This window comes from Erinaceus europaeus, chromosome 7 (genome assembly GCF_950295315.1).
Source record: "Erinaceus europaeus chromosome 7, mEriEur2.1, whole genome shotgun sequence".
Lineage (NCBI taxonomy): Eukaryota > Metazoa > Chordata > Mammalia > Eulipotyphla > Erinaceidae > Erinaceus > Erinaceus europaeus.
In genome coordinates this window covers 73045890-73067633 of record NC_080168.1, presented here as the reverse complement: position 1 = coordinate 73067633, position 21744 = coordinate 73045890, and the positions used below count along the sequence as shown (strand labels likewise).

Genomic DNA, 21744 nt, shown 5'->3' with positions numbered 1-21744 from the left:
GGCTTGAACCCCTGTCTTGTGCTTTGTAACATATATGCTAAACCTGGCCACTGGTCTCTTTTGTTTTATTGATATATTTGCTGAGGTATAATATGTATATAATAAACTCTGCATATATAAAGTTTACAGTTTGGTAAGTTTTGATATTTATACATATCTATGAAACTATCACTTTAGTCAAGATAATGACCCTTAAACCCTTTTATGATTCCTTCTATCTGTCCTTTCTCATCTTACTCCTCATTCCTAGGAATCTACCTTTGGTTACACTGTTCAGCTTGAAATTTCTGTTGTTTCTTATAAATGGAGTTTATATGAATTCAATTTGGTCTGACTTCTTTCTTCTTCCTTTCTTTCTTTCTTTCTTTTTTTTCTTTTTTCTTTTTTTTTTTTGCTAATATTAAATCTTTATTTTCCTAGGTCAATTCTGAGAGTATGGACCAAAGATCTTTATTGGGTGCAGAAGGTGGGAGGTCTGGCTTCTATAATTGCTTCTCCAGTTCTCCATTAGATATGAGTATTGACAGGTCAATGCATATCCCCAGCCTGTTTCTGTCTTTCCCTAGTGGGGTAGGAATCTGGGGAGGGTGGAGTTTCACTATAGCTTCCCCCGCCCTCCCAAGGTTATTGCTGGGGCTCTGTGCCGGCACTATGAATCACTACTCCTGGTAGATATTTTCTTTCTAATTTTTTATTCTAAGTTTTATTCTAATTGAGAGTATGGGGAGATAGAAAGAGTGAAAGACAAGACACCTGCAGACCTGTTTCACTGCTTGTGAAATGGACCCCCCTGCAGATGGGGGAGGTCAAACCTGGGTCCTTAACACTTGGTAATATGTGTGCTTAACTGGGTTTGCCCATTTTTTCTAATTTGTATTAGATAGGATAGAGAGAAATTGAGAAAAATAGAGGGATAGAGAAAGATAGACATCTGCATACCTGCTTCACCACTTGTGAAGCTTCGCCACCCCCCCCCCCCCGGCTCTTTGAACTTGGTAATATGAATGCTTAACACTTCTACTCTATAATTATTTTTTTGGTTGTTCATGTTGTTGTGTATATTCTTTTAAAATTTAAGTTAACCTTGAATTAGCCATGTGCATTCTATTTCTCAGCTGCTCAGCACTGCAGCATTTGTTACTGGCCAGTTTGTCAGGCCCCCTGGAAGAGCATGGCAGACCCTTAGGAGAGGAGACTGCTCTTGAACTTTTCTGCTGATCTCATCAGGAAATGACTTTCCATAAGACCTATTTCTGTGCAAGGAAGCCTTTCAGGAGAATCCAGCAAACAAAAAGGTCCTTCTCATCCTGTTATTCAATAACTGGGTGTCTGTTTTTATAGTCAGTGCAAGCTTTTCTGCCTAACACATCAGCTGCCTCAGAAACTGCTCCCTTGGAAACACAGAGTGGAAGAACATTCCATGTTCCTGAATTGGAAGAATAAACCTTATTAAAATGGCCTTTCTGCTAAAAACAATCTACAATTTCAATGCAATCCCTATCAAAATTCCAGTAGCATTTTTCAGACAAATTGAATAACTTGTCTAAAATTTGTGTGGAACCACAGAAGGCCCTGAATTGCTAAAACACTTCTGAGAAAAGATGCAAAATACAGAGGCATCATGTTACCCAATTTCTGTTAATATTACAAAGCAATAGTAATCAGAAAAAGCATGGTACTGGAATAAAAATGGATGAGTATCAGTGGGGCAGAATGAAAAGCTCAGAAATGAACCCACACATACATAACTACCTAATACATGACAAAGGGTACAAAACCATTCTACGGGGTAAAGAAGTTCTCTTCAGTATATGGTGCTGGGAAAATTGGAAGCCACATGTAGAAAAGTGAAACTAGACCACCACTTAACACCATACACCAAAATAAAATCAAAATGGATTAAAGATCTAGATATTAGTCTGGAAACTCTAAAATTTATAGGAGAAGCTGTCAGTGAAACTTTGCAGGACTTCTACATCAAAGATTTGTTTGAAGACTCAACCCCCCAGAGCATGGGAAATGAAAACAAGTGTAAATAAATGGGATTACATGAAACTAAAAAATGTATACACATCAAAAGCAAACTACACAAGGATAACCAGTCAACATGATTAAATAAAAGATTTTTACACATGAGACATCAAGCAACTGATATTAAACATCTGTACAGAATTGGTACAGATCTAGGAAAGAAGTAAAAATAACCCAGTAAAAAGGTGGGCCAAAGAACTAAACAGACAGTTTTCTAAAGAAAAGACACACATGACCCACAGACATGTGAAGAAATGCTGCACTTCACTTATCATTAGAGAAATGCAAATCAAAACTACACTGAGATACTATTTCACACCTGAGAGAATGGCTTACATCAACAAAACAAGAAATGACAGGTATTGGAGAACTTGTGTAGAAAAGGGAATTCTGTTTGACTGCTGGTGGGAATGCAAACTGGTGCAGCCCCTGTGAAAGACTGTATGGGTAGTCCTTAAATAAAAATGGGGTTACATTATGATCCAGCAGTGTCACACTTAGACATTTATCCAGTGGACACTTAAACACTAATTCAAAGGGACATACTCACGTGGCTTACTCTCCATCACTATCTTGAGTGAGAAGTTACATTTGCAGATTTAACTTTGTGCCAACAAAATAGTCTCTGTCTCCCATCTTCTTTGACCCATCCTAGAAGAGAGGGAGTACAAGGATGAATCCAATATTATTTCCAGCTATGAGCCTATTCCCTGGATTTTAGCAAACCTCTTAGAAGTAGGAAATGGTCTGTTTTCATATTACAGAATCATCTCTGTCCAGATCCTGTCATCTGACTACCTGATTATCATCAATTCTGAATAATTATGCCATTACTTAGACTTTTCAGTACTACCCATGCCATCCTTCTCTCTTTGCCCAACACAGCTTCTTTGGACAGATCATCCTTATGTCCTAAATATCTAGAAGTCAGTTTTTCCTGCCTAGTAGGTTTTTATGAATACCTGGAAGCATTTATGAATCTATGCAGACCTCTCATATGACTCCTTCTAAAATCTGCTTTTCCAGTTAGAGCGTGACAGTGGGACTCTGTAACCCTGCCTATTGTGTTGATAGGATTTTTTTTTTCTTTTCTGAAATCTTCAGCGTCCTTCTCTGATTCTTATAAGTTTATATCCTAACTACCAATATTCTAGCTTCCTAATAACTAGTGTGTTGTTAGAGAAATTAATGGCAGTAGCAAGTCCATTTTGTGGAAATGCCAGTTTTGTTTTTTTGAAGATCTTGGCAGATGCTTCAGCTTTATACTCCTTTCTCTTAGTAGAATACCACAACCCTCTAAAGGAATATATCCAAGATTTTGAATAGAATTTCCAGAAACTAAAAATATCACATAAAAGGTTTCAGCTACCTTCTCCAAAAACTACTCAAGTCATTTTTTAAAACTTTGAATATCTTATCTTATATTTCTGTCTTATCAGAGATTTATCCAAGACATAGCTTTAAATATCATAATATGGAAATAAAGATGAGTATGGGATGATCCCACTCATAAACAGAAGTTGAGAAATAAGAACAGAAAGGTAAACTCAAAGCAGGACTTGACTGAATTTGGAGTAGGGCACCAAAGTAACAATCTCTGGATTTAGGGCAAGGGTGAGGGTGGAAGTTCAGCTTCACTAGTGGGGGGGTAGTGGTGGTGGGATGGGACACAGCCTTTTGGTAGTGGGAACGGTGTTTATGTACACTCCTATTAATTTGTAGTCATATAAAAATCACTGTTTAATACTGTGTGTTTTTAACCTGGTGCAGGCCGCCCAGCCCCTTCTGCTTGTTTTTTCTGTGACTGCCATAGAGTGGCTTCCTTGCCAGACAGGAGACTGGATAATGAAATGAGTCCAGATGGGAAGGAAGGGGGAGGAGGAGGCATTGGGATCCTGGTACTTGATGGTGGAAAAGGACCTAAATTGAATGTGAGAGTGTTTTGTAGTGTCACAGGGAGGTGAGAAATTGTCACCATATGTCAACAATTGTATTACAAACCATTAGCCCTCTAGTTTAAACAGAGCAAACAAGAATGAGGTTCTATTGAGTGAATATGAATTTATGAATGAAAGGAGAGTTCATTTCATGGAAGTGTGGAGACAATTTATTGTAGGTATCACAATGAATCCTAGACAGTGGTTTGTGCTAGAGATGGTGTGATGTATGAGCAGTAAGGGAGTCTTTGTTTTTAAATGTAGGTTCTTATACATCCCAAACACCTTTTTGTTTCTTTGTAAATCTTGTTCTTTGGATAACTGCTTGATAACTTGATTAGCTATCATAGCTTCATTTCTTTTTTTCCTGATATTATTTTTCATTAGTGATTTAATACTGGTTTACAAAATTACAAGATAATGGGAAAAATTCCACTCTGTTCCCACCACCAGTGTTCAATGTCCTCATTACTTCCATTGGAAACTGCAGTGGTTCTTCTATGGTCACAGATATGGGTTAACTATTATTTCTATAATTATCTGTATATATATATATATATATCCCTTTTCCCCTGTGGTTGTGACTTCTCTTCCTTTCTCATTGACACCTACACCTATTGCTACTCCCACATGTCTTTCTTTTCTTTTTTTTCCTTCTCTTCTCTCTGGGTCCTGATGGAATTGGGTTTCAGAGCCCTCTAGTCATCTTACCCTAACATTCCCCACCCCACTCCTGGAGGGGTATGGATCAAAATTCTTTTTGGGTAGGGCTTCTAGCTTCTGTAATGATTTTTCTATTGGACATGGGTGTTGGCATATTGATCCATACTCCCAGCCTATTTCTGTCTTTCCCTAGTGTGTTAGGCCTCTGAAGAGGTGAGGTTCCAAGGCACATTGGTGAGTTTGTGTGCCCGGGAGTTCAGGATGGAATCCTAATAGCATTTGCAACTTGGTGCATGACCTAATTTCTTATATGAGATCTTATGTTTTCTATCTTTCTTATCCAGGTTGATTTTTCCTGTCCACCCCTCCTTCAGAATCATTGCCCTGGCAGAGCCCCCCGTTGTTGGAAGCTCCACACAACAGTGGCTGGGACCTGAATTCTTAACCATGTTCTTTTTCCATCACATGAAGCCCCTTGTGAAAAGCGAGGAGCTCCAAGTAATCAAGGAAATGGTAAGGCCAGCTTTAGCCTAGTGCCTTTGGTTATTCTCTATTTAAAGTATTATGACACCTGCTGGAGCAGAGTGAACATATTTTGCCTTTTTCTATTAATTTGCTCCCAAATAGCTTTAAAAAAATTTTTAAAAATATTAATTTTTTATGTATTTATTCTCTTTTGTTGCCCTTGTTGTTTTATTGTTGTAGTTATTATTGTTGTTGTTATTGATGTCATCCTTGGATAGGACAGAGAGAAATGGAGAGAGGAGGGGAAGACAGAGAGGGGGAGAGAAATATAGACATCTGCAGACACGCTTCATCGCTTGTGAAGCGACCCCCCTGCAGGTGGGGAGCTGGAGGCTCGAACAAGGATCCTTATGCTGGTCCTTGTGCTTGGTGCCACGTGCGCTTAACCCGCTGCGATACTGCCCAGCTCCCCCAAATAGCTTTTTATAATAGTTCTCAACATCCTTGGGGATCATCTAAAGGGCTTGGTAAAGTACAGGCTGGTGTCCTGTGTGGGATGGGACATGGGCATTTGATTTTTCTGAAGTTCTCAGGTGATGTTGATGGTACTGACCTGGGGCTTCCACTGGGAGAATCATGGATATACATAGTCTCTTCTGTGGAGGAAGTTTCAGAATTCCTTTTTGTTGTATTTATTTTTTAATGTGGTACCAGGAATGATCCCAGGGCCTTGTGCATGAGTGGGGCCACAGAGTGACCTCCTGGCCCAGTATTTCTTTCTATTGAGAGAGGGAGAAGGAGAGGTAGAGAGAGCACAGTACCACTCCATTGTCCATAGAGATGCCCTCAGTACCATACATGAAGCTCCCTGTTTGGTGCCTGCACTTGAAATGAGGGCCTCATGCACCGGAAAGGATGCACTCCACTGAGTGAGCTATCACCTCTGCACTTCCCTTTGATGATTGCTTTAATTTTCTACTCCAAAGAAGACCACCTATATTTTAGTTCCTTAGATTTTATTGGAAATATTTACATAGTCTCCTCCTTAGGAATGTAATATGCTCTGTTACTACCTGATTAGTATCTAGTGGCTTATTGTATATGTAAAGCATTCAATGTCTGTCAAACACTGTGTTTAGCATGTGTGATGTTATAGAACTGATCTGATTAATGTAGTAGCACTAACCACAGTAAATAGATTCCCCCCCTTATTTATTTTTATTTTTATATTATTAAACCAGAGGGCTGTTAAACTCTGGCTTATGGTGGTATTGGGATTAAATTTGGGACCTTAGTGCCTTAGGCATGAACTTTTTTTTTTCCATACCTACTATGTTATATCTACAACCCTAAATAGTCTTCTAAAATTCATTTTCTCAGTTACATTTCAAGTAATCAATAACCACACCAGAACTTTGGGCTAAAGAACGATTCTATCACCATAGACTGTTTCATTGAACAGTTTTGTTTTGGATCATTAAGAATGAGCTTCTAATACAGTTGGTATTCACCCCCTTTGAAATATTAAAACAAGATGTTTAATTTTAGGTGTTATTGTGACCAGGGTTATGGAATAAGAGTATAGGCCTAAGTCAAATAACTTGCTTTAAATGCCAAATCCCATCATTAATTTTCAAATCTTGGCTAAGCTAGTCAACCATGGTTTTTTCATCTGAAAGTTGGGATAACAGATATATATATATATATATATATTACAGGATTGATTTAAAGAACAAATCTGTTTAAATTTATATTGAGTAGAATGTTGACTTTCTGATGCTTACTGCCTGCTCAACTCCACCCTTCCTTGCAGCTGTTCTTAGATTTTTTTAAATCTCTGTGTGTCTAAGAAGGGAGGGGGTATTATGGGGAGAAAAGAGACAACAGCACTGCTTCACCACTCATGAAACTTCTGTAGGTGGAAACTGGGAACTTGTGCTCTACTAGGTATGTCACTGTCTCCCCAGAATATTCTTTTTAAAAAAACAAATTTTATTATCTTTATTTATTTATTGGATAGAAACAGTCAGAAATTAAGAGGGGAGGGGTGATAAAGAGGGAGAGAGAAAGAGAGACACTTGCAGCCCTGCTTCACCACTTGCAAAGCTTTCCCCTTGCAGGTGGAAACCGGGGACTTGAACCTGGGTCCTTGCGCACTGTAACATGTGCACTCAACCAGGTGTGCTACTACCTGGACCCAGAATATTCTTTTTTAAAAAACTAAATGAATCCATTAGTTGCCTCACAAAAATCCTGAATAGTTTGTTTCTGGAATGACCACTTTATATCATTATCATAACAGTTCTTTCTCATCTATTTAAATTAAAAATTTAAGCTCATGATATTCTCAATAAAAATGCTTCATAATTCAACTCAACATTTAATCAGATTTAGTTATGACTAAAGGCAATAAATATGGGCAACTTGGAGAACTGTTTTACAGGGTTTATTATCATGTCCCTGAGGTATGAGGTTTAGAAGTCCTTGGGGAAAAAAAGAAGGGAGGCTATTTAAACATCTGCTCCCTACCCAAAGCTGCTTTCCATTAATTTAGTAGAGAAAATGTAATATTCCTCCTAAATGAAGATGTTTAGTTTTGGTATGGAAATACCTAAATTTGAATTCACATATTATGCCAAAGCTAACACAAATAGGAAATGAGGACAAACTTTTTACGGGTATTCTGTCTTCCATTTTCTAATTGAGTTCGTTTTAGAGTTATTCTGATAGTAGGATTGTAAATGGAGAAGAGCACCTAGCTTTTAATTACATGATCCTGAGTGAGATTTTATAGGTTACATATTCCCTGAGATGAGTACTAAAATTAATCAACATGTTACCTGTAATAAAGAGCTTTCTAAAGATGCACTGTGAAATTATTTTCCTTATAACGATTTTTTTTGTTGTTGTTGTTGATTAAGAAGACACTGCAAGTTCTTTTTGTCTTTCCTCACTTCTCTCACAATACAGGTCCCAAACATACCTCAAGAATCTTTGGACAAATTGTTATCATTTACACACAAGCTCAGGGATACACAAGACCCAACAGTAAGTTTGAGCTTTTTTTTTTTTCCACCATAGAATTTTCTTTTGTTGATGTGCTACTGCTGTTCTAGTTCTTGGAGTTCAGTGTTCTAAATTCTATTTCATAGCTGATATCTTAAGGGAATTTTGCTGGAGTAACATTGATCTATCTATAAGACCATCGTAGACAATTGCAAGGGTACAATTTCATGCTTCTTCCTATGTCACCATACCCTGCTTACCTCCAGAGTACTGTCCCTCTACCAAAACTTGTTAGACCCTGTCTCCCCTTACAGTCTACACCTTCTCCTTTTGATGACCTCAGTTTCACAGTCAGGGTCCTCGTGCTCGATTTTAAACTGGCATTTTTTCATCCCTGATGCTGTATTTTGCCCTGTGTATTTGTTTTACTCTTGCACTGCCTTTTTTCATCATCCTCATCATCAACATTGCCACCAGTGTTGTCACTGGGGTTCAGTGTTAACTGAGCAGTGCCCAGTTTCTAGTGACCACTATTTCTCCTCTTACCTCTTTGTAGACACAGAGAAATTGAAAGGGAAGAGGAAGACAGGGGAAGACAGAGACACTTGCAGCATTGCTACATTGCTTACGAAGCTTCCCACCTGCAAGTGGGGACCAGGGACTTGAACTTAGGTCTTTGTGTATGGTAACATGTACACTCTACTGTTTGTGCCACTGTTTTGTAATACTTTTTTTTTTAATTTGATAGGTGTTTATTGAATTCTATTTTTCTTCTTTTTAAAATTTATTTAAAAAATGGAAACATTGACAAGACCATGGGATAAGAGGGGTACATTTTTACACACTGCCCACCCCCCAGAGCTCCGTATTCAATCCCCTCCTTTGATAGCTTCCCTGTTCTTTATCCCTCTGGGAATATGAACTCAGGATCATTATGGGGTGCAGAAGGTGGAATGTCTGGCTTCTGTAATTGCTTCTCCACTGAACATGGGCATTGGCAGTTTGATCCATACTGCCAGCCTTTCTTTGTCTTTCCCTAGTGGGGTAGGGATCTGGGGAATATGGGGCTCCAGGACACATGGTGGGGGTCCTCTGCCCAAGAAAGTCCAGTTGGCATCATGATAGTGTCTGGAACCTGGTGGTTGAAAAAGAGTTAAGATATAAAGCAGAACAAATTGTTGACTAACGATGAACCTAAAGCCATGAATATTGCAGATGAAGATTGGGGTCTCCATTTTGGTAAAAGCTACGTAGGTCTATTTTAGGTATATTCCAGAGGGCCCATGACTTTACTAGTTTTTGCTTGATCCTGACATCTAATATGCAGGTGGACCCAGGTTATTGTCTGGGGTGATGGTGTCATAAGTTGGAAAAAGAACTAGAAAGTTGGATCAGGGAAGAGAGTAGCTCCCAAATATGGGGGAAGTATATAAATATTGTTAACTGTAAACCTCGTCAGTTTGACCTGGGGCCCATATTCAGCACAGGAGCATATGTAACCTCTGCATCCCTGTAGGTCTGAGCACACATTCTGTAGTCATGGCTAGGAACATTCCAGGCTGCGCTAATTTCAGGACTCATCTTCTTCAGGTAATAGGTAGAGTATGTTGTCCAACCTCCCTTCGGAGAGTGGAACATTCCCTACCATTACTCATCTACATTGAGGGCAAGGTCCTATAGGGAGGGGCCCACAAAGGGGTCCATTAATGCTGTTCCTGGTGGAGATGACCTATAATAGTGGCAAGAGGGATCTGTTAGAGGTCTAGGAGACCCATCATATCTGTGTAAGAATCCTAGGGCTCCCTGACTAGGGCCCCAGGTGATGGGGTGGCCTCTTGCAATACTTTTAACATTTATTTATCTTTGCTTCTTGTAAATTATGTCATCCAAAATAATTTTCAGTCCTAGGAAATACTTGGTGCTCCTGGGAGTTAGACTGCTTCCTTTGTCTTCCATGCTGGGCAGACTTTTCTGTTCTACAGCTCTATCTCTCTGGCTCTGTGTTGATGCCTTGCTCACTCTTTACCTTCTTTTTTTTTTTTTAATTTTTTATTTAAGAAAGGATTAATGAACAAAAACATAAGGTAGGAGGGATACAACTCCACACAATTCCCACCACCCAATCTCCATAACCCACCCTCTCCCATGATAGCTTTCCCATTCTCTAGCCCTCTGGGAGCATGGACCCAGGGTCGTTGAGGGTTGCAGAAGGTAGAAGGTCTGGCTTCTGTAATTGCTTCCCCACTGAACATGGGCGTTGACTGGTCGGTCCATACTCCCAGTCTGCCTCTCTCTTTCCCTAGTAGGGTGTGTCTTTGGGAAGCTGAGCTCTAGGACACATTGGTGGGGTCTTCAGTCCAGGGAAGCCTGGCCAGCATCCTGGTGGCATCTGGAACCTGCTGATTGAAAAGAGAGTTAACATACGAAGCCAAACAATTTGTTGAGCAATCATGGATCCCAAGCTTGGAATAGTGGAGAGGAAGTGTTAGAGAGGTACTCACTGCAAACTCTAGTGTACTTCTGCTTTCAGGTATATATTTTGCAGTAGTTTATGGATACGTGTGCACATAAGCTCTCTCTCACAGAAACTGGTGTATATCTACCTTCTAACATGTCTCTTCTCATTGATTCTCCATTTCTAATAACATGTCCATTCCTGTTGGTATGTTAGAAAAGTGGGACTGTGTCACAAACTCTTACAGTGTTTCCATCTATAAGGGAAATTGCATTTCCTTTAGAGAGAGGTTGTGAGGATCAAACATAGCAATGGATGTGTGAAGAATATCTTAGTAGCTGCTTAATAAATTGTAGTTTCTTGCAGTTTTCAATGGGTTACTCTGGGATTACTGTAAATTCAGCAATCTACAAACTGTCTTTCATCTTGATATATCTATTGCTAGACCTTACTTAGTTCCTTGATTTTCTTTTTTTTTCTTTTTTTTAAAATTTTTTATTTAAGAAAGGATTAGTGAACAAAAACATAAGGTAGGAGGGGTACAACTCCACACAATTCCCACCACCCAATCTCCATAACCCACCCCCTTCCATAGCTTTCCCATTCTCTAGCCCTCTGGGAGAATGGACCCAGGGTCGTTGAGGGTTGCAGAAGGTAGAAGGTCTGGCTTCTGTAATTGCTTCCCCGCTGAACATGGGCGTTGACTGGTCGGTCCATACTCCCAGTCTGCCTCTCTCTTTCCCTAGTAAGGTGTGTCTCTGGGGAAGCTGAGCTCCAGGACACATTGGTGGGGTCTTCAATCCAGGGAAGCCTGGCCAGCATCCTGGTGGCATCTGGAACGAGTAATGAAGCTGAAGGGTTGTCATTCCACACGTGAAGTCTCTGGACACAGTCTGAGGTGAAGCATGTTGAGGTGGCAATCGTTGCGTTGGTTAGGTTGTGATCGGCGGATGCAATATTATTTGGTTTGGATTGGGAGATGCATACGGGAAAGTGGGCCCTATCCAAGGGTTCCAGGACTGGGGGAAGTAGGGGCTCTATAGTGGAGATGTGAGGTTCCTGCTGTCTTAGGGTTCAAAAAGACAATCGATAGTTAATGTTATCATCACATTATTTGTTAATTGGGTTAACTTTGAAAAGTCCTTTTGTTATGGTTTGTTGTACAGTACCCAGTATCTTGTATATAGCTGTGCTAGTGGATGCTTCTAATCTACTTGGTCTAGGCTTTTGAGAGAGTCCGCGTATCAAATACACAGCCTATATATTAAAAGGATTCAGTTTGTGTTTTGAGAAACTTTGAAACGTACAATTGATTTTCCCCCTCTCATATTAATTAACTACTGATTTATATGTCTACATTTTGCATAAACACCATTCCCACCACCTTGATTTTCTTAATTACCTCTCAACTAGAAGGCTTGGCCCACTGTTGATGCCTTCACTTTTCTCTTGTCTGCACTTGAAAACAGATTTCATCAGTTTAGAATTTCAGTGTTTCCCTTGTTCTCTTAGTTATTGTCCCAGCCTTTTATTTTCCTTTTTTTAAAAAAAATATTTATTTCCTTTTGTTGCCCTTGTTGCTTTATTGTTGCTATTTTTGTCATTGTTGCTGAATAGGACAGAGAGAAATGGAGATGGGGGGAGGCAGAGAGGGGGAGAGAGCAATAGATACCTGCAGACCTGCTTATCACCTGTGAAGCGGCTCCCCTTAGGTGGAGAGCGGGGGGCTCAAACCGGGATCCTTACGCTGGTCCTTGCACGCTTTGTGCCACCTGTGCTTAACCCGCTGTGCTACAGCCAGGACTCCCTTTATTCTCTTTTTACTTATTGCCATCAGAGTTATTGCTGGGGCTTAGTGCCTGTATGACAAATCCACTGCTCCTGGAGGCCATTGTTTCCTTAAAAAAAAAAAAAGAAAAAGAAAAGAAATTATCTGCTAGCACAGAGAAAACCTGAGAGAAGAGAGATAGAGAAAGCGGCTTCACCACTCATGAAACTCCCCCCCCCCTTTCCTGCTGGGAACCATGCTCTTGAACCCAGGTCCTTGTGCACAGTAACATGTGTGCTCAACCTGGTGTGCCACTGCCCATCCCCCTAATATTCCATTTTATGATCTTTCCCTTAGGATATTATTTTCTCTTACCACTAATTCATTCCTCATGTCACCCTGTACTACTTTCCTGTGAGTGTTATAACAAATTACCACAAACAAGTGGTTGGTGACAGAATAAATTTCCACTCTCACAATTCTGGATACCAGAATTGTAGGATGGGCCTATCAGAGTTGAAATCAGGATACCAGCTGAGTTGGAGTCCTTCCAATGCTTGCAGGGAGAATTCACTCCTTGCCTTTGCCAATTTTTGGTGACTTCTACTATTCCTTAATTTACGGCTGTCACTTTAATCTTGGTCTCCATTTAAATTTTTTTAATTTATAAAATGGAAATATTGACAAGACCATAAGATAAGAGGGGTACAATTCCACACAATTCCCACCACCAGAACTCCCTATCCCGTCACTCCCTTAAAAGCTTTCCTATTCTGGGAGTTGGGCGGTGGCTCAACGGGTTAAGTGCAGGTGGCGCAAAGTGCAAGGACCGGCTTAAGGATCCCGGTTCGAACCCCCGGCTCCCTACCTGCAGAGGAATCACTTCACAAGCAGTGAAGATATTTCATTGTAGATATTTAGCAGATATTAAATATCTGCAATTAACTTATGAATGAGTATTTCGTATTCCTCTGGGAATGTTAGGCTCCAAATCCCGTTCCTTAGTTTTTCCTTTAAAAAAAATAAAAAAATAAAACAAAAAATGAAAATATATTTTCTCTTTACCAACAGTCTGAAGTCCATTTTTTTCCCTCATTTAATTGGGGGGGGGCATCAAGACAATTGTTTATATATAAGTACATTTGTTATCATTAGGGCTTGGTGCCTACATGACAAATTAACTGCTCTCTGTGGCCAGCCTTCCTTCCTTCTTGGCCCCATGAGTACAGTTTCTTATTTCCACATTAAAGGTATCTGCATACCATTCCTACCACCAAACCAACCTGATATTTTTAGGCCTGCATTTCCAGTAGGAGCTGCCACTGTTGCTTTTCCAGCCTCAATTCCTAGAGCATTTCTCAGGCGCCTCGACTCTACCTACATTTTACTTCTTGCTGTTTTCTAAGCCCAGCACACAGCCAATGTCCTTGCCTTTGCTGATGGCCTAAATATGCTTTCTCCTGGCCCAGGTTTCCCAGTGTCACCTGTTACGCTGGGTCCCTTTTAGCCTGCTTGTGCAGAAGTAGCCTTTCTCATCAGTCTGCTCCCATGGCACTTGACATACTGTTCTGATACTGACCTGTTGTCATTTAATCACAGCTTGGTTTTCTCTCTGCAAAGGTTTACTAGTCAGTTGGAAGCTGCATTGCTAACCTTAATGTAATAATTATCATGTAATTGCTAGTATTCATGTAATCCTAATGATGCATCATTAACTTGGGTGCTTCTTTCCAACATTTCAAACTCATTTTCTAGGAACCCTCAGACACTCTGTACTTCACAAGCCCAGTTCTTGATTATTTTATTCCCACTTCCCATCCTAGTGGCTGGTATATAGCGGACACTTAACAGGTGTTTGATAATTGAGCACATCAGTGAGTTAATTGTTTATCAGAAGTTTGTCTTTAGACATTTCTATCCCTGTAAATATTGTTTTTTTTGTAAAGGAAATATTCATTGGAGTAAAAAAAAAAGTTTTAGTAGTTTCTGATTAGAACCTGGATAGTTTAAAGCCAAGGTACATTTATTATGCTAATATGAAAAATACAGAGGTGTTTCTGCTCTAAAAATGTATAACCATGGTAACCAGGGACATGAGATCACATCTTTACCATCTTTTATGATAAATACATGAGGAATTTTAAAATTAAAGCACACATTTTTTATCAATAATAGCCTGAATTGAGATAATATAATCAATTATCCTGCATTTTAATGGCTCAACCTAATGACTTAGTTCTGATTTTTTAAAATCTTATCTGAATATTCCAGCCAAGTATTTTCATGCCACTGGCTTAGACAACCTGTGCATTTTCCAATTCTTGAGAAGTCTGTACTGCTCACTGAAATGAAATCTGAGGCCTAAATTCAGTTCAGTCTTAGAATGAGCTAAGAATGTCGTGTTCCCTTGTGTTGATGCCTATTAAGGGGCGATGTTGCACTGTAGATTTTAGACAACAGTGTATAAATGAACTTATCCATACTGAAGTCACATATTGAAAAAGAGAGTTGGACCTTTTAGAGGGAAGTTTGTGGTCCAGTAGGACTTAATGTCACTAGGATTCTCTGTGTGGAATTGTTTGCCAAGCATTTTATGTGATGAAAGTAAACTTTTTGTGTGTGTGTGATGTTTGGTACTAAGGATGGCAAAATACTGAGTCTTTTTTTAAAAGATTGTTTAAATTAATTTTTTAGAAAGGTAGGACAAGAGAAAGAACCAGACATCACTCTGGTACATATGCTTCCGGGGATCGAACTCAGGACCTCATCATGCTTGGGAGTCCAATGTTGTATCTACTATGCCAACTCCTGGAACATGATACTGAGTCTTATTACTGACAGTATCAGTCACAGTTACTAAAAGAATTTGATTCTCCTTCTTTCTCATACATACTTCTTGCTTTTATTTCTTAGTGGCAAAGTCCTTGGAAGCATTTCTGGACCCTTTCTCTCTATTCTTCTAGACTCTAGACTTACTGTAGAACTTAGTCTTTTGAAAAGCAAATTGTTGAAGCATTATTCCATTTCCTGTTCTTTCTGTCATTTAACTATTTTACAGTGTTTGGCTAGATTAATTTGCTTTTTAAAATTTATTTACTTTGTTTATTTTAAAAAGGAGACATTAACAAAACCGTAGGATAGGAGGGGTACAACACCTCACAATTCTCACCACCAGATCTTCATATACCATCCCTTCCCCTGATAACTTTCCCATTTTTTTATCCCTCTGGGAATATGGACCCAAGGTCATTGTGGGTTGCAGAAGGTGGAAGGTCTGGCTTCTGTAATTGCTTCCCCACTGAACATGGGTGTTGACTGGTCAATCTGTACTCTCAGTCTGCCTCTCTTTTTCCCTAGTAGGGTGGGTCTCTGGGGAAGCAGAGCTCCAGGACATATTGGTGGGGTCGTCTGTCCAGGGAAGTCTGGTCAGCATCATGCTGTCATCTGGAACCTGGTGGCTGAAAAGAGAGTTAACATACAAAGCCAAACAAATTGTTGAACAATTATGGACCTAAAGGCTGGAATAGTGCAGATGAAGTGTTGCAGGTACTCACTGCAGACTATTGTGTACTTTTGCTTTCAGGTATATATTTTGCCCTAGTTTATGGATATGTGTGAACATATGATCTATCTCATGGGACCTGGTCTATATCTAGGTTTTGGGACTTTGTTAGGAAGTGGAATGGAATTAGAGAATACTGTGAAAGGAAAGGTCTCACCCAAGTAATGAAGCTGAAGGGTTGTCATTCCACACATGAAGTCTCTGGACACAGTCTGAAGTGAAGCATGCTGAGGTGGCGATGCAATATTATTTGGTATGAATTGAGAGAAGCATGCAGGAAAGTGCACCCCACCCTAAGGTTCCAGGACTGGGGGAAATATAGGCTCTATAGTGGAAATGTGAGGTTCCTGCTGTCTTAGGGTTCAAGAAGACAATAGATAGTTACTGTTATCATCACATTATTTGGTAATTGGGTTAACTTTGAAAAGTCCCTTTGTTAGGATTTGCTGTATAATGCCCAACATCTAGTATATAGCTGTGCCACCGGTTGCTTCTGTTCTCCCTGGTCTAGGCTTTTGAGAGAGTCAACATATCAAAGACTCAGCCTATGTATTAAAAAGATTCAGTCTGTGCTTTAAAAAGTTTGAGACATACAATCAATTTTTCCCCTCTCATATTAATTAAATAGTGATTTATATGACTACAGATTAATAGGAGTATACATAAACACCAATCCCACCACCAAAAGACTGTCCCATCCCACCCGCCCATCCCCACCCTGATTAATTTGCTTTTTAAAGCACAAAATACATTTTTTTACAAGTTAAAATAATTGAAATGAATTATTAAAGAACAATAATTTAAAGAAATTATGTTAATAGTGAGATTGCTTATCATACTGGGTAGATTGAATAAAATGTGTAAATTCATGTTATGACTATTGTTAATCAGTGTAGAAAATATATAGTTTATACCTCTAAAACAATACTCATATATGTAGAGAGACACTATAAATCTATAATAGCAGGTGCAGTTCTAGAACTGGGAGTTCTTACACTACTTGATAATAGAAACTATGTTAGATTAATCTTTATAAAATTATGGAACCACTTCATACTTAACAGAATCCTGCTGCCTTCAAGTGAATTGTAAAGGCAGACACCTCTCAGAGTCAATCACATCTTTGTTATTTGGCAACAAGCATTCTAGTGGATCCTCCAGTAAAATTGGGCTGTTTTCTTCGTGTTCCACACACATTTCTATTTTTTCTTACTTTCCTGTCTCTGTTCATAACATTTCTTCTACCCACTTTAATATTTTAAGCCTCTATACCCTCTGTCAACTGCTCTACTTATTTTGGCATTACATTATATGCCATTTCAAATCACTGTTTATGTTCTCTTATATTTAAATGTTCTCTACATGTTTAGAATGATTCAAATTTTTTATTGTAAATGATTTTTCTAAAACTTGTGTTTTGTTTATTTATTTTTTCACTAAGTTTGTTGCTGGGCCTCAATGCCTACATGACTCCATTGTTAAACTTTCCACCTGTGGTTGGGAACCAGGACATTGAACCCAGTTTCACACATATTGTGAGGCATCTACTGGTGTACAGCCACCTAACCGAGGTGGGGGGGTTGATATGAACACAGTAATAGGGGATTAAATGTCATAAATAATAGCCATATTCCTAACCTATACTCTGGGAATGTTTTAACCTGTTTTGTAGCTGATATAAAACACTAATAACTGCAGACCAACAGCTGTGAAATAGTCACAGAAGGAGAAATCAAAGTGTTTTCCCTACTTGGGAACATAGAGAGATGGGCTTAAGAAAAATTTTCCAATGAGCAAATAATCTACCTTGAATATTTGATACTTGTATGGCTCACCTCTCCCTTCTCCCCATATCCACTCTGAAGCCTTTGTGAATGTGATCAAGTGGCCTTCCCATCATCTCTCACGGCTGCCCTTGCTTCCTCACACTCTGTTGTTTGACTGCAAAAGACTGGCTGTTTCAAAAGTCCCCTCCTTTGGTCATCAGTGAGTGTCACTGTCTCCTAATGCTGCTGATCTGAGTTAGAAGGAAGTGTGCTGATAATCTGATTCATTAAACCCATACCAATATGGAGGTCACACTCCTTCCCTCTGCTAGAGTATGTTTGTGTGTGGTTTTGAAGAGGCTGACTTTTGCTAATAATTACTGCCTTTCATGTCTCTCCTAAGAATATTCTCCTTTTTTTCTCTTTCTTTTTTCTTTCCCTTCCCTTCCCTTCCCTTCCCTTCCCTTCCCTTCCCTTCCCTTCCCTTCCCTTCCCTTCCCTTCCCTTCCCTTCCCTTCCCTCCCCTCCCCTCCCCTTCCCTTCCCTTCCCTCCCCTTCCTTTCTTTTTTCATACCAGGAAGTGAATCTAGGGCCTGTGCATGAACGTATCGATACCTTCACTGATTAACCTCCTTGGATCAAGTTTTTTTTTATTATTATTTTAGGGAGAGGAGAAAGATAAGAAGATGGGTATAAAGGGAGACTTATTACAGTATCACTCCACCACCCATAGTGCACTCATAGTGTTCCCACGTAGTGCTGGGGTTTGAACCCAGGGCATCACATGTGGCAAGGCCTATGCTCTACGGAGTAAGCTATCTCTCAATACTTTAGAATATGTTTTAAATTGAATTCTCATAAGTCTTAGAGGTAAAGACAGTATTTTTGCCATTTTAAGGACAAGGAAACTAAAACTTGAAGAAGTGAAGTTATTTGCCAAGGTCACTCATCTGGTAATATATGCTGGTTTTGTCTGACTTCCAAACATAGAAACTTGGCCATTACATAAAGCTACCTGTCAAGTAGTTTCTAATTCAATTAGCAGCTACTTACAAGTACTTAGTATGTCCTGTGTTCTTTTCTGGCCTTCTACTACTACTGGATTTGGGGAAATATAAGAAAATAAAGTTAAATAATAATAATAACTATTAATATTATTATAATTGCCTCCATGGTTATTGCTGGGGCTCAGTGCCTGTACTATGAATCTACTGCTCCTGGAGGACATTATTTCCCTTTTGTTGCCTTTACCGTTGTTGTTATTACTGTTGTCATTGCTGTCGTTGTTGGATAGGACAGAGAAATTGAGAGAGAAGGGGAAGACCGAGGGGGAGAGAAAGATAGACACCTGTAGACCTGCTTCACCACCTGTGAAGCAGTCCCCTGCAGGTGGGGAGCCAGGGGCTCAAACCAGGATCTTTATCCTGGTCCTTGCAATTCATGTCATGTGTGTTCAACCCGCTGCATTACTGCCCAGGCCTGAATGAAATTATTTTTAATAGCTTATGGGAGGGGTTCTAAATAGCACACTACCACCAAAATGACAGTCTGGTTGTCATCCTTATAGGCAACAGTCTAAATTGACCACAGGTTCTTTATTTCAGAAGTTATGCACTTAGTTAAATCTTTAAACAGTAAGGCTTGGCTTTGTATAAGCAAGAAAATATGGGCAGATAGGTAACTGGACATGTGGGCGATTTGAAGTTGGGTGCAACTTGTATTAGATAACATTCTTCCTCCATCTTGTCACTTCCCATGCCCCCACCCATGACACATTTATACACAGCAAGTAGCACAACAAAAACACTGTTGTTCAATTTCATCAGTAATCACCTTTTGTAGAATTTCCCCAAAATCTGTCTTCAAAGATGTTTTATATTTAATTAGATTTGTTGATCTGTTCATATTTTAAGTCTGACCTTTACCTTCAAGAATAATGAATTCTGCTCTAGCAACCCTTTCAAGAGACTCAGAGCAAGTTGCAACACACCTCTTAACAGGCTGTCTTTGCCTTTCGTTAGGCTCAGTCCTTGGCAGCATCACTCTCCACCCGGCAGCTGCTGAGGATCTCTCGCCGCCTGTCACAGTACCCTAATGAAAATCTCCACAGTGCAGTGAATAAAGCCTGTCTCTCCAGGTAAGCACTTCCTCCATTCTCATGGAGTTCAGAGTTCTGGGTCTTTGCTAAGCAAAGAGTATAAGTGTATTCATTAGTCTGTATTCATACATCTGCAAAAAAGTACTGGTCTGAATGTGCCATTATTTCAACTTTGTCTTTAGTTTTTAGAACATATGAAAATAAACTTTTCTTTTTTCTTTTTCTTTTTTTTTTTTTCTTGATCTCCAGGGTTATTGCAGGGGCTCAGAGCCTGTGCTTTGAAGCTGCTCATGGGGCTGTTTTTCCCATTTTGTTGCTCTTGTTGTTGTTGCCATTGGATATGACAGAGAGAAATCAAGAGAGGAGGGGAAGACACAGGGGGGAGAGAAAGATAGACACCTGCAGACCTGCTTCACTGTTTGTAAAGCAACCCCCCTGCAGGTGGGCTCTAACCGGGGGCTCGAACCCAGATCCTTTTAGCTGGTCCTTGTGCTTCCTGCTATGTGTGCTTAAACTGCTGAGCTACTGCGGGAGCCCCCTAAAGCAAACTTTTCAAGAGGTATTTTGTAGATCACAAAAGTGTTGCTCAGGTCACACAGTAGGAATTAAACATATGTTTGGGGGTTAAACACTCATTTGTATGTCTTCTGTTCTTGTGCTCTTAAGCATTACTCTTGGTACCGACCGATGTGTGATAGAAATTTCTATCCTTGATACTTCCCTGTTGCCCAAATTTGGCAAAACTAACCTCCCTTTAGTCTACACTAAGATTTTTCATTCCTATTTGGAAATGATTATAAAACCTTGACTTAGAGTCTTCTTGTTAAATCTTATTTACATGAAAGTATTTAATCATAGGATAAGGAAAGGTTAAGAATAATGTCCAAGGGACTTAGACTCTTTTGAACCTTATTTTAAAAAATCATTTTATTGGGGAAATAATGGTCATAGGACAGTTGTTGGCATCTAGGTATAACCCCTTAAATCCCTGTGTTAGGTGTCTGCTCTTTTTGTATGATAAAATGACTTTTATGGTAGTTATGATTATGGTTGATTCATCTCTTGAGTGGTCTGGGAGGTGCATTGAACTTTCAAGCACATGGTCCTGAGTTCAGTCCTCGGCAGCACATATACCAGAGTCATGCCTGGCTCTTTATCTTTCTTCCTTTATTTATTTATTTATAAATATTTTATTTTATTTATTTATTCCCTTTTGTTGCCCTTGTTGTTTTTTTTTAATTGTTGTAGTTATTATTGTTGTTGTCGTCGTTGTGGGATAGGACAGAGAGAAATGGAGAGAGAAGGGGAAGACAGAGAGGAGGAGAGAAAGATAGACACCTGCAGACCTGCTTCACCGCCTGTGAAGCGATTCCCCTGCAGGTGGGGAGCCGGGGTTCGAACCGGGATCCTTATGCTGGTTCATGTGCTTTGTGCCACCTGCGCTTAACCCGCTGCGCTACAGCCCGACTCCCATCTTTATTTATTTTTTTTAACTTAATAAATAAATAAAATCTTTAAAATATTCATCCCTTGATATAGTTAAAAGATAATTTACTTTCTGATTAGGGGAATCTTTAATTGTCCTATGTAAATTTTAGTTTGTGACTTTTTTTGCTCTCTCTGTTATATCCAGCAAAAAAAGGAAAATCCTCTCTGGTGTTTTTAGAGTAATTCTTTGCATAACTAATACTTATGTGAAGTGATAAAAATACTTTAATTTTAATTAGAAGAGTATTAGACTTCCAAATAAAAATGCCTTAGTTGCTTATTTTTAAGGATCAGAATTGAAAATACAGAAATAGATTCATTGCCGACCTACTGGTATTTTTTTTTTATCAAGACTTGACTATCGATATGTATAGGTATGTATCAACAGATGTAAATTACCAGTGCTTAGCACTATAAATGTACACTTTTGGAACTTAAAGGGAAATAATATAAATATTTTAATATGTCAATATATTAAAATTAAATAGTTATACTCTAAGCTAGA

At 39.2% G+C, this 21744-nt stretch overlaps 1 protein-coding gene across 4 annotated transcripts in view; it reads left to right on the top strand.

The window, feature by feature from the left end:
- The window catches only part of VWA8 (von Willebrand factor A domain containing 8), a 408658-nt gene that overhangs the window by 119667 nt on the left and 267247 nt on the right, over positions 1-21744 (top strand). For all 4 annotated transcript variants that reach the window (XM_060194755.1, XM_060194752.1, XM_060194753.1 and 1 more), the window contains exons 15-17: positions 4976-5144; positions 8067-8144; positions 19675-19790. In XM_060194755.1, coding sequence (XP_060050738.1) covers positions 4976-5144; positions 8067-8144; positions 19675-19790 — 363 coding nt within the window. The remainder of the gene's footprint in view (positions 1-4975; positions 5145-8066; positions 8145-19674; positions 19791-21744) is intronic.